Source organism: Anser brachyrhynchus, assembly GCF_964034855.1.
Source record: "Anser brachyrhynchus genome assembly, chromosome: Z".
Lineage (NCBI taxonomy): Eukaryota > Metazoa > Chordata > Aves > Anseriformes > Anatidae > Anser > Anser brachyrhynchus.
The window spans coordinates 72,417,215-72,429,494 of record NC_137697.1 but is presented as its reverse complement, the minus strand read 5'-3'; the positions used below and the strand labels follow the sequence as shown (position 1 = coordinate 72,429,494).

Sequence of the window (12,280 nt, the reverse complement as noted above, 5' to 3'; positions counted from 1 at the left end):
ACCATGTTCTGGAGAGACCACCACAAAATGCTCTTACACACCTGAGAGAGACCTCCCTGCCAGGGACCTTCTGACAGTCAGGAAGGGTGTCAGCAATGTGCCAAACACATCTCCCTCAGTGTACATTTTAACTGCAAACCAGGAAAGGCAGTAAGGCATCCATGTAAGCAAAATATCTAAAGGTGAGTCCCAAATGAATTTGAAGAGCTCCAACGGCAAAGATAATGTTTTGACAATTTTGATCTTTTAAAATTTTGTGGGAGGATGGGAGAGGAAAACGGTGGTGTAATTTTATCTTACCTTTCATTTAAATCAGCACTTACATTCTGCTCAGGTCCTAGTTTTGCATAACTTAAAGGTAGATTTAGACCCACAACTGGGCCTACAGTACTCAGCCACAATATAATGTAATTTGTGTGTCTAGAAAAAGACAGAAAAATCCATAAACATCTTACCTAACTTTTCTGCATTGCAGATACAGTTGACAGTCATAGAAATAAAAATAAAATAAAAAACAACAACTTCAAGTGGGGCCATTCCTTTACTTTATCTACATCAAGTGTACTTCAGCTTTCAGCGCTTAAGTGACAATACAGAATCCCTTTCTATTTGGATCAAGGAAGTTGTTTTGATGATGTTCACTTCCTAGCTGACTTACTTTGCCTGCACCACATCAAGCCTTGCAAAGCAGAGTAGTGTTTCTTACCTGTTCTGTTTCTGTGAGCTGGCCAGTACAGAGGACATGAATTCATTAGTCCGGCAGGGGTGTAGAACAAAAAATGGTTGCCCAAGTAACGGATGCTCCTAAGAGGGAAAATCAGTTGTTTTACTACGCAAGAAGAAAACAGAAAATATATTGTTTACACCTGAAATACACAAAGCAGTGTCCACTTAATCCTTGATGCAATTTTTCTCAATTCGCATTGTTTTTCTACTAGCAGTCGCTGACATATCAATACTTGACAGCATATTCTCTTTCTAAAAAGAGAAATAAAAGCACCAAGAAGGCAATGCTACAGTTTAGTTCAAATGTAAAAGTTTTCAAAAGCGGCTTGAGTTACAGTCTTGTGAAACAGGTGCTGAAAAATAAATGGAGTTTAATGTGGAGCTTGTGAGAGAAAGCAGGAAGGGAGGAAGAGCCCTCAGGGTGGCTTTAACTTCCACTAGATGGCATATCCTCATATTAGGCTATTCTACAGGAAAAAAGTATCCTGAAATGCAGTTGTTTGTCAAGAATGCAATCAAAACTGTCCTGCAGGAAAAAAAAAAAAAAAGAAAAAAAAAGCCATATAGTGACAATTAAGTTTGCAGTCATACACACTCCCTACAAACTGCTAAGGCTTTGTGTGTTCCTTTCCACCCTCACACCGCATGGGGTGCTGTTGAAAACTCAATCTGATGCTGCACAAACCTTTCACTTTCTTCTGCAACAGGCACTCAAACTAAGTATGTGTTCTGACTGAATCAAACTTGCACTCCATGCAAAGCCCTAACAGTGATCTCATCTGCTCTTACATCAGTGATACCAAGAGATCAGCACATCTGCCCCACACACTGTGCCCCGGGGAAGTGATTTTCCTTTAATGCTGCTGAGGTCACTGCTACTCCTTCTGCACCAAAATAAACAAATCCTACCTCATCCCCATGCTCAGGAAGGGCAAAAGCACTTAATACAGCACAGGGAACAGCTAGAGGGTGGTTCCAGACGAGAAAGATGCCCAACGTGGAAGAAGCACAGCCTGCTTGCAGCCGAGCCCAGACTGCTGGAGCCAGAGCCTTGGCAGAGACTTACCATGAGGACTGGGTGTTTTATTCTGGGTAAAGGCCCTTTTCCTTAGCTGCACTTCTTGTGGTGGCTCTATTATGGTTGGCCAAGAAGAAACTATACTAATCTTATTCTCCGAGACATAATCCCTTTGTCCAGGCTGATATAATTGCAGCCAGAGTCCCCTGGTTCTGTGGCTGCATTTTGTCTTAGGATTTAGCAAACTGCCTCCACTGAAGAGAGGAGGATCGCTAAATCTTCTTACAATACAGTAAAAACTCCTTTTCCAACCCCCTGCTAACAAATGAAGACAAATCCTGGCCTGTCATCTTCAGCAAAGAGGACATATCCTATATCACAGTGTCTCTTGCAGTTAAACGACACTTGGTTCTCTTGCAAAAAACACACTCACAAAGATCAATCCTTTTGTGTCTAGGAGAACTTTTAAAAACTTCCAGAAGCTTCACAACATACAGAAATAATGTTCAGAAAGCTGTGTTTTTACATTGCAGTGCAAACAGATAACTTATGCATGAATGCTACCATCTGCTGTTGGTAACAGTGAACTGATGCTGTTTTCCATTGAGAAAAACTAAGTTTGAATAAAAGATCCATTCAAATTATACGCTAGCTTAAATCATCTCAGATCTCTAAGCAATTCTAGAAGATACATAGGTTGTGCCAACGGTATTCCTCAAAGACAGTAAAAACGGATAGTTAACATTATTTACAGAACTATTAAACCAGACAAAACAAAACAAAGTACATCAAGCAGCAAGTTGAGCAATTCCCTTACACGAAGAAAGAGTCTAAAGAGATAATACACACTCCCAAAGAGAATGCAGAAGATCCGCTGGGCTTTAAATGTCTTGGCACTCCAGGAAAAGCACATGGATGATTTCCAAAGCTGAATGTTCAGCCTGAAGTCAATCCCAACCATCCTGTGACCTGGTATTTCATCCTATCCTGCAGTTCTTGCTTGAGCAAACCACCAATGAATGACAGCCAATGGCAGCCAGAGACAATTTTTTAAATAGCTTATTAAATAGCTTATTCATCTTTCTTCTTTTAGTTCTTCCTCTCCTTACAACACAACAGAGTGAGACTGAAAAAAATCCCAAACACTAACAATTACACATCTGTATGAAAAAGCAAAGTGTATTGCTCCCCGATTTGTCAAAAGTGTAATACTCTTGATCCTATCTTTAGTGTCAAGTTAAGACTCCTGAGCATGTGACAGTGGTGAAATCCATTCAACTTCCAAACTCCCTGCAGCGTCTCTTCCACTCTTCTTGAACAGTGGAAATGCACTTTATTCCCTTCCTGATCCAGCAGATGTAAAGGGAGAGGTTTTTGCAACAGGACCCAGCCACCAGCTTCAGAGTTGATAGAAATACTTTGAGGACACTTGGTTCGGGTGAGTCAAACCCTCCTCCTTGCACTTCTGAAGCAACAAGAGTGCCAGAGCAGTGCAGATCTCACTGCAATCCACCTAATTTTGAATGGCACCAATGACGTGACCCAGGAGTTCATTGAAACTTGTGCTGCTTCTTGGCGAGGCTGTGGGCATGGCACGTGCACTGCAGCTGCCCGTATCTACACATTCACAGAGAGCCGTGAACTGTCACTTATTTGTTTACCTCTAATCCATGAAATTTAAGTATTACACAGATCCTTAGCAATGAAAGTCCACAAATATGGTGTCAAGAAAATAGTTGTGTATAAAATGGGAATTTTTCAATAAGCTGATTGAATCTGCTTGTCTTTTTCACCTTAAATGAAAGGAATGAAACTGCAAGAATGCTATACTTTTCAGAAACATTCAAAACCTGAAAGATACGAATATGTCACACTCTGTATGTCTGACAGGAAGAACACAAAAGCAGAAGAGATTACAAGAATTCCTGAGCCAAGCAGGAGTTTCTAAGAAGGGAAATGGCTGAGGCACGGAGGGAGAGCTGTTGAGCAACCAGGAAAAACATCCTGAGTGCATCAGATCTGATTCAGTCAAACTCTAAATTCCAGACCCTGCACATAATGGCATCCCCATGAGGCTTAATGTATACTCAAGGTTAAATCACTGACACAGCAGCTCAGAGGAGGAAGTACCGGACAGCTGCCAAAAAACGAAACAAAAAAAAAAACAAAACAACAAAAAAAAGTTATCAAAGCTCTGAATGACTTCAGAATTGATATTGGGCTATAGAGCATTTTTATTGCCAGGTCACCAGTTCAGATTTCAGCCTGGGCTTGCAGTAGCTAGAACTCATTATTGTACGACAGCTGTACATGCAATTGTCAGTCAAACCGGCATTAATTAGTGCCCTTGTTGGTCATCACTGCAGATGAGTCCAGAACTGAAGGCAGTGGCTTATCTTGCCACCCCAGGGGTCTGCGCTTAGGTGCTCCATCAGGAAAAGCAAGAAAGGTGCACTTCTGTCGCTCATGGTATGCCCTGAGAGAGGGCTGTGAATTTGCAGTATGATGACTCCCAAGTCCTTCTCAAAGACTATCCAAAGTGTATCTCATGAGAATGAAGGAGCTTGTGCTGCACCAGCTCCAGGAACCTGTTTAATACCTGCCACAGTCATCTGTTGGAATAAAGATACTCCACAGGCAGTGAAATGTACCCTGGCAAAATGCTAGGATGACAATACTAGCCTTCAGTTAGCCTCATCTGTGCATCCCTTTTGGGAAAACCATAGAGTCCTATTGAGGTTTCATAAAAAAAAAAAAAAAAACATTTTAGGTAGCAAAAAAGAGTCCCCTCGTCCTTAATCAGTCATATAGCAATGCCTTTTATGGAGAAACATGTGTGACTTTCAATTCAATTCTAGCAATTACTCGTTGGCATTGTACAGAAAGAACCCATTTACAGGTTGCTCTCAACTCTTCTGGACAGTAATGCTTGGATAGTTATTTTGAAATCAGCTGCTTTATTTTCTTGTTGCCATTCCCACGCTGAGTCACAGTGCTGATCCGCACCTGACACTGGAGTACGTCACACACCTGCATCTCTCTTGAACCTGACCCAACTTTCATTGGAAATCAAGTTTTTACAGGCAGCAACTAGCTCCAGTGAATATGAAAGCTCCAAACGCTGCTCCGTTTACTTTCTGTAGGAAGACTTCTTTTTTAGGTGACATAAAGAACGACTTGAAAGGACGATCTGCACCCATTTCTGTACCTGTTGTCTCAACTTCTCTCACAAAACCACATAAGAGATGTGAAATGTTTCATTGGTAGTTTGATAATGAATTTAGTTCTGATGCTACACAATACTGAACATGACTGAGGAGCGTAACAGCTTCCTGTATGTTAGCTGAGCAACTACAACCACCTGTGCAGGTGTGGTGAGCTCCCTTAGATGTGAGGACAAACTGGTGAGCTTAAACCTCTTTCACTGAGGTTTTTGTTAGTGTGCCTGAACCCTCAGCAACAACAACTACAAAAGGAATGCTACAGGCTCCCAGAAGACCAAGAAACTTTTCAGTTTAGCAGCAGCTTCTTCTGTGTGGCGCAAGAAGGCCTGTTTTCATAAAGTCTGTCAGGGTTGCCAATACTCGATCAACTGTCCTTCACCCTTTCTGCCCTCATTTACTGATGCAACTGGGCTGTCCTCGCAAGGCCATGAGGTGTAAAGGGGTAAGACTAGCTTCGTCTCCTGTCCTGTGCACTGCCTGTAATGCAGTGAAATGTTAGACACGAATCTGAACAGTGGCAAAAATTGGGTGGCTCCTAAGTGCACATATAATCGAATACAAAACTTCCATCAGGTTGGGTTATGTGTCTTCACCTATCAGTGCGTGTAGGAAATACTATCCAAGTCAGATTTGAATTAAAAATAAACATTACTTCAGGTAACGGGTAATTGCCTGTAGGTAGCTGTGCTGTGCTCCGCTCTTCTCTTTGCCAGCCAGCAGATATTTTGTTGTCAGTACATCTCTTGTAACAGCACCATTTATCTTCTCTGTCATAACTGGAGCTCGTCCAGTAGTAATGGCTTCTATTTTCTCCAGTGCTACATTAACCTGCCTTAGAGCATACATCATAACATTTATTACCTCTCCATTTACGACAGTGCAAGGGATTTGTACCTAAAACTAACTCTGCCCCGATCCAGTCTGCATGATGTTGTTTTACACACATAATCACGGAGGAGTGTGAAAACTTTCATGCAGGATACTGCTACCAAACACCACATCCAGCACCTACCACCTCCAGGTATTTTCCCAGCAGTGTTTGCAATCACAGTCATCAGGTCAGAAAAAGAAGGTAGGATTAATAAATTATGACCTCCATAATCTCTTCCATTCAGGGGAATGGAAACAGTGATGCAAGGAATAAAGAAGTTGCAGGCCCTTCCCTTTTCACCAACTTTCAACCCCACTTACTGAAATAAATGCCTACTGTTAAGTAAAAATCTTTCACACAGGGTTATGATGCTACAAGTATTTTATGTCCTTGAATTCACAACCTCCTTTTTCATTCCTTATTTTTTATATACACCAGTAGTAACTTACTTGTCAATAAAATCAAACTCTTCTTATTCAGAAAGACAGTAATAAAATTTTTTCTTTTCAGATTGACTCTATGTCCCACGACCACAACAATAACTGCACATGTGGAACCCGAAGCACGTTGAACTTGAGGTCAAAGGAAGACTTTATGCTTCAATTACACACATGCTCCAGTTTGGGTGTAAAAAGCAAGTAACATTTTTATGAATGAGGGCTAGGGGGACATTAAGCCTGAGCAGTAAAGTCAGATGAGCATATGCATGTTGTGATTACAAGGACCAGTAATGGTACTTGCAAAGGCAACAGGACAGCACCAGCTGTTACAAGAAATGTGTTCCAAACATCTCTCTCTGTTTCCTTCTTACAGATTTTCCCCTAATAATGGAATTACTGCAACAGAAACTCCATTATTATGGCACCGCTGTGTTGCAGAAGCAGCATTAAGGAATTTCAATTACACCACGAATTTCTATCATCCCATTGGAAGGCACAGATCATAGTAATAAAACTGTTAGAATACTAACTGTGTAGTGCTTCTCCTTTCTACTGATGTGGGTCACAACATTTCTATTAACGCAGCCACTTCATAAAAACAATGTTTAAGAAATAGGACTGGTATTGGTTACAGGGAAGTGACAATCAAAAAAAGCTTCAGATGGGGCAAAATGGCTGGTGAAAGGAATGTGCTTGCTGTAAAAGCTGTCAAATCCAAAAAGCATTTTAAAAGCTCCTTCCATCTTAGTGGGCACAGGATAGAGTTTATTACCTGGGACAGGTGACATATTTAGTCACCTTGATTTCAATTTACAAACAGAAGTCAAGTCATCCTACTGATGTAACTGAGGGAAGTTTCTATAACTTTGCAGTAAAACATAGAGAAGGACTCCTATTGCTAAGTGTGCTGAAGATAAAACAGCCTACTTCTGTCTGTAGCAGGTGCTAGAGAATGACTATAAAAGTGCACCTATGCTCTCGTGCATTTTCTTAGATAACCAAAATAAATCTGCAATGGTACTGAGCTAGGGAAAACCTGAAGGGACCCTGATGAGACAAAAAAGTGAAAATCAGATGAAAAAAGCGAATTTCTGTCATTACTGAACCACTTTTTGGAGGAAAAGGCTACAGATGGATTTTAATTCCTGCTCAAGTTCTTCTTTGGAGAGGGACAGTTACAGTTGCCCTTACGATTTAATGTATGTGTTCCCTGTGTATTTCCAAAGACATACTAACTTCAGCGACAAGTTTTTATTAATACTTTCACAACTGTGAACCCCACACAGTCAAATAAGCTTTCTTCTTGCATCAAGTATGAAGTCCAAGTTGAAAAACCAATTAATCAAACTGCTGGAGTTTTCTGAGGAAAATGGAGTTGCTTTGGCAGATTCCACAACGCAAATATATGAGAATACTTGATGCAGCCAGAATTTCTGTAAAATGAACAACATTTACCACTTTGTACCTGCTGTTTCAAATCCATCATGGCCAAGACGGTGGAAATGCTGTTTCTGAAGAAACAAATTCTTCAGAGCACAAACTGTCACTGCTTTTTCCATACAGGACATCTTAAAACCCTGCTAATAACATGAAAGCTGGCTGACCACAGCCTGAATGCAGCCTTTTGTCTACAATTTGCAATGAAATTGTCTTTTAATTTGGACAGAGCTCTAACCACCACGTTCCACGCAAACATCACCTCTACATTGCTAACTTACTGCTACTTAAGTTGACATCTTCAGCTTCTGCTGAATGTGACACCTGAACGTGTCTGTAGTCAAATGTCACAAAAACATCAATCTTGCTCTTCCATTTTTAAAGCTACCAGAAATAGGATGTGCATCCAAAACAGGAACAGTACCTCAATCCAAAATCTTTGGGGACAGCTTTGCTTTTCTTGTATAACACACAGTGCAGGTTAGAAAGTCTTACACAAAGCCATTTACCCAGAAATAAAGTGTTTTCAAGGGCAACAAACAGAAACGTGTTTAATCAGAAGTTTCGCTTTCATTTATTTTACATCGTTGGGCCCTCCTATTTCAGGTTTATTCAAAAGATAAATACATTTTCCATACAGTGGTTTCTGTAACTAGGACAGTGATAACAATAGAAAAGAATAAGATCTGACATGCATATGCACTTCTTGTGCAGAGCTTACTATTGTAACACCTTAATACTACAGAATAAAAAATAACATAAATAACTAGATAGCCAAGACCTATTTCATATTTCATCCCTGAAATTGGTTCATCTGCCTTATTCCAGAATATTTACAGTTTTGAGAGGGTGATAATCCTCTTTTGCAATTTACATATATATTTTTTTTTAATAATTTAACATCTAACAGAATATCTTTTAAAGGCATACCTAAGAAGTCATGCAGGACAAGCATAACGTTAAACAAGAATAGACAACACTGCTCATATTTATATATAAAACCAGGTTTGAGTTACTAAATTTAAGAAAAAGTGGAATAAAGCACTAGGTGACGCTCAGACAAAGCTATGTTTTTAAAGCCTAAACTTCTCAAAAGCATGTAACTTGCATTTAGGATTCTTTAAGAAAATTCTATAGTTAAAAATTGGCAGGTCCATAATTATATTGTCAAGAAATGGCATCTCAGCCATTTTTCCAAGAAAATAAACAGATGATTCTTCTTCCATGCTTGCCAAAATAAGATTAATTCAGTTGTCACCGTTTTAGTTATGTAGCATATAGTCTTAATTAATTACTATTTGAAATCTGTTCTTAAGTTAAGAGATTCATCTAAGGTGCAAAACTGAAAGATCCAACAAGCTGTATAACTATGGAAAGATTTTGGGACAGATTTCCAACCCTGATTAAAAAATGTAGAGTTCAGAAAAAAAAAAAAAAGAAAGAAAAAAAAATCCATAATGGCATTTGATAAATGTGCCCCCAAAGGGTTCACTTTATAATCCCAGGAATTTCTCTACAATAAGATATTGCGAAGAGAGATTTTCATTGGACTTTTGAGTTTGAAATACTGTAACTAGCAAATGAGATGGCATATATTCCTACCTCCTCTATACAGTTTATCAAGAAGGAAGTATGACTAATAGCTATAATGTTGTCAGAAGACAGACAATTACCACAGGGTAATGAATGGAAAGCAAATTTCTTCTGCAGCAGAGCAGTAGAACACTAATTTGACTATATCAAATATAAGAAGGCAATGAAGTGTCCGTAAAAGTGTGACTCAGCCCTCATTCTGAGTTCAGGCCAAGAGAAGACTTTCTTTGTTCCTCATCTCTCCTTATAATGCTAGATGACTGTGATCTTAACATCCGGTTAAAGCACCCCATAGTGCATATTACTTGAAATACCATTTGTTGGACCAATACTCTGAATAACTACTGAAACTGCAAATTCTTATTCTTGCACAGACGCTTTAAGACAGTCAATATTCGTGGTAATTTTCCTGATGATAGACTCAATATAAGGCTACAAACATTGTGCTGTGTAAAAGCCTGATCTGACACAAGTTGCCCAAGAATCTCCATACACAGTATGGTAGAGTAAAAAGTTTGAACTGGGATTAGCAATCACCAAAAAAGTGAATGCTGGCATAAGAAAGGTGGACTACAGAAAATGCCAAAAGGAACTGAAACAGTCTCCTGCAAGGCCTTCTCAGAGCTGCAGCTAAGTGCTTTAGTAACAATGGTATTCAGAGTTTAAAAAAGACTTGGAACACGTCAGTGTCTGTGACAACAAATGAGTGAAACACTGAGCTCTCTTCTGAGAGCCCAAAAGTTTACAGAAGCTTGAACATACCACTGCTGTAGGAGCCATAACTCCCATTCTGCCAGGGCTTTTCGAGCAGTGTCTCTCCTTACTCTTGAATTAGGCTTCTATGCAGCCAGAAATACAATATACAAAATGAGAAGGCAAAACGCGCCTCTGTCTGGCTTTCAACTTTAAGAGCTGTCACGTGGTTTTGTGAGTCTCAGAGTCTATACACAGTTTCATATACTGGTCTGACCATATGAAGTAAACTCATCTCCTTTGATGAGTTCATCTTCCTTTTTGAACCTCAGACTGTCTAAAGAATGTAAGAAGTGTCCTACTGGATGGGAACAAAAGTCCATCCAGCAATGGGTCTTGTCTGCAACAGTGGCAGGTGGAAAGGCTGTTGTGGTAGAGCAAGAGCCTGGCCTTTTTCTGTGGTTCGCTCCCCTTGTACTGCTCCAGCATGTTTGTTGTATTATAGATGATGGAGGACACATTCATGCGTGGTCTTTTTGAATCCATCTATGGACAAGTGGTCTCATGAATTTGTCTAAATGCTTTTGAACTGCTAATCTGTTAACCTCGATACCGAACTTCCATTTAAATGGCACTTTAAAAGCTTTTCTTAAATAAATAAATAAAATCTGCAGAAGGGCTTGACCAAGAGCCCTTGCTGCAGAAAAAAAAAAAAAAACAAACAGGAATTGCTATAAAGTTTACAACAGTTTTGTGACCATGATGGTTATCTTTCACGTGGAGTTGAATTTGTGACATATATGATATCCATTTCCCTCACACTGTGCAATCAATATTACTGTGTATTTTAATTTTTTCTTCATAGGAACATTCAATAAGGGGGAATATTCAGTAACCAGCCTCATACCAGTAATGAATTGCTGGGTCCATACAGGTCTGCTGGAGGTCACTGCAGGCGAAGACAGAAGAGCAACCCATCTCTGCCTAAAATGAGCAACGCCAGACCAGGGAAGGAATATGCTATTTCATCTTCTTCCAAAAAATCTCTACTTGGGAGGCTGTGGAATCTCTCTTGCTAGAGAAATTGTCTGTAAAGGCAAATGCAATGTGTAGCACTGTCACATTTTTTCTACAGAAGCAGAGAAGAATCAAGGGAATCAATACTATTACACTGTAATTCGTTCAATTAATTATGTATCAGTGTAGAAATATTATTAAACCTTCATTTCAGAATAACTGATCAATTCAAGGAGCAATAACATTAAGACTTAAAAGTCTATCCTGAATTGTGCCCCAGAAATCAGCAAGGACCCTCCTACCACTTTTTATCTCCATATGAACATTACCCATTAAGCCTCTTCGCTTATTCTATATCCTTCAGTACTAGCTCACTGTTTGGTCTTTTCCTCCTATGAAATTAGTCAGACTAGGTTTATGCCCATAAAGTCTTACTGGGAGAAACATGACTCAGCTGTAGGGCAGCTATACATTGTTAATTAATGCTTAGTTTTTAAATTAACCTTCTTGCTAGCTTGTACACTACTGTTGTTTGTTTTCAACCACAGAAGTCGAATCTATCACAGAAAATTTTAGATTGAAATAAATATTCACCCAGCTTTTCCGTTCTTATATTTTTCCCTCTGAAACAGCCTTCCAATCCATGCTGGTAAGATTCCCTTTCCTCAGGAAGTTGTACTAATAATTTTCCAAAAATATTAGCAGAGGATCCATAGCAACTGTTGATATGAGCCAAAATGATTTAAGAGAGATCTTAGCAACCTTCTGTTAAGATATACTGTATACAGCCTCCCCCACTTAGCAAAATCCCACAATATGGCAAGAAAGATTTGTATGTCTAAGAATAGCTACCTACACACATTTTTCAAGATGACTGAGCCATAATGATTTAAATCCTCCTTACCACAGTTTCAGCAAGATGTGCCTCTACAACACTATATCAAAGTGTTCTGTTCAGAGTTTTGAACCTTTTTCCTTTTTTAAATCACACCATTAACATCCTTGACATTTTAGAAATAATGTTTATTGATTTTTCTGTTAACATTGCTATAAATTAAGTGATGTAATGGACAGGATTATTGAAGTTCTATAAAGAATATGTCTTTCAGATTCTTAACTACATATTGAAAAAGCGCAGACTCTGGAAAAATACTGCAGTTCTGTGCTGTTCTTGGGAAGTTTTCATTTGGATGACTACTTTTTATGTGACAGAATGGACATATAACAGAGATGATATTACAACTACCTGCTAAGTACCAAA

The 12,280-nt window shown here is 39.2% G+C and overlaps 1 protein-coding gene and 1 long non-coding RNA gene across 4 annotated transcripts in view; one reads left to right on the top strand and one right to left on the bottom strand.

The window, feature by feature from the left end:
• The window catches only part of ATG10 (autophagy related 10), an 83,615-nt gene that overhangs the window by 2,619 nt on the left and 68,716 nt on the right, over positions 1 to 12,280 (bottom strand). For 2 of the 3 annotated variants that reach the window (XM_080574074.1, XM_080574072.1), the window contains 2 exons: positions 707 to 804; positions 301 to 420 (listed from right to left, as the gene is read on the bottom strand). In XM_080574074.1, coding sequence (XP_080430200.1) covers positions 301 to 420; positions 707 to 804 — 218 coding nt within the window. The remainder of the gene's footprint in view (positions 1 to 300; positions 421 to 706; positions 805 to 12,280) is intronic. The other variant, XM_080574073.1, reaches the window with a different exon arrangement.
• Positions 814 to 10,724, top strand: LOC308185662. The gene is made up of 2 exons (XR_013943535.1): positions 814 to 6,473; positions 6,653 to 10,724. It is a non-coding gene; the product is annotated as an uncharacterized lncRNA (long non-coding RNA).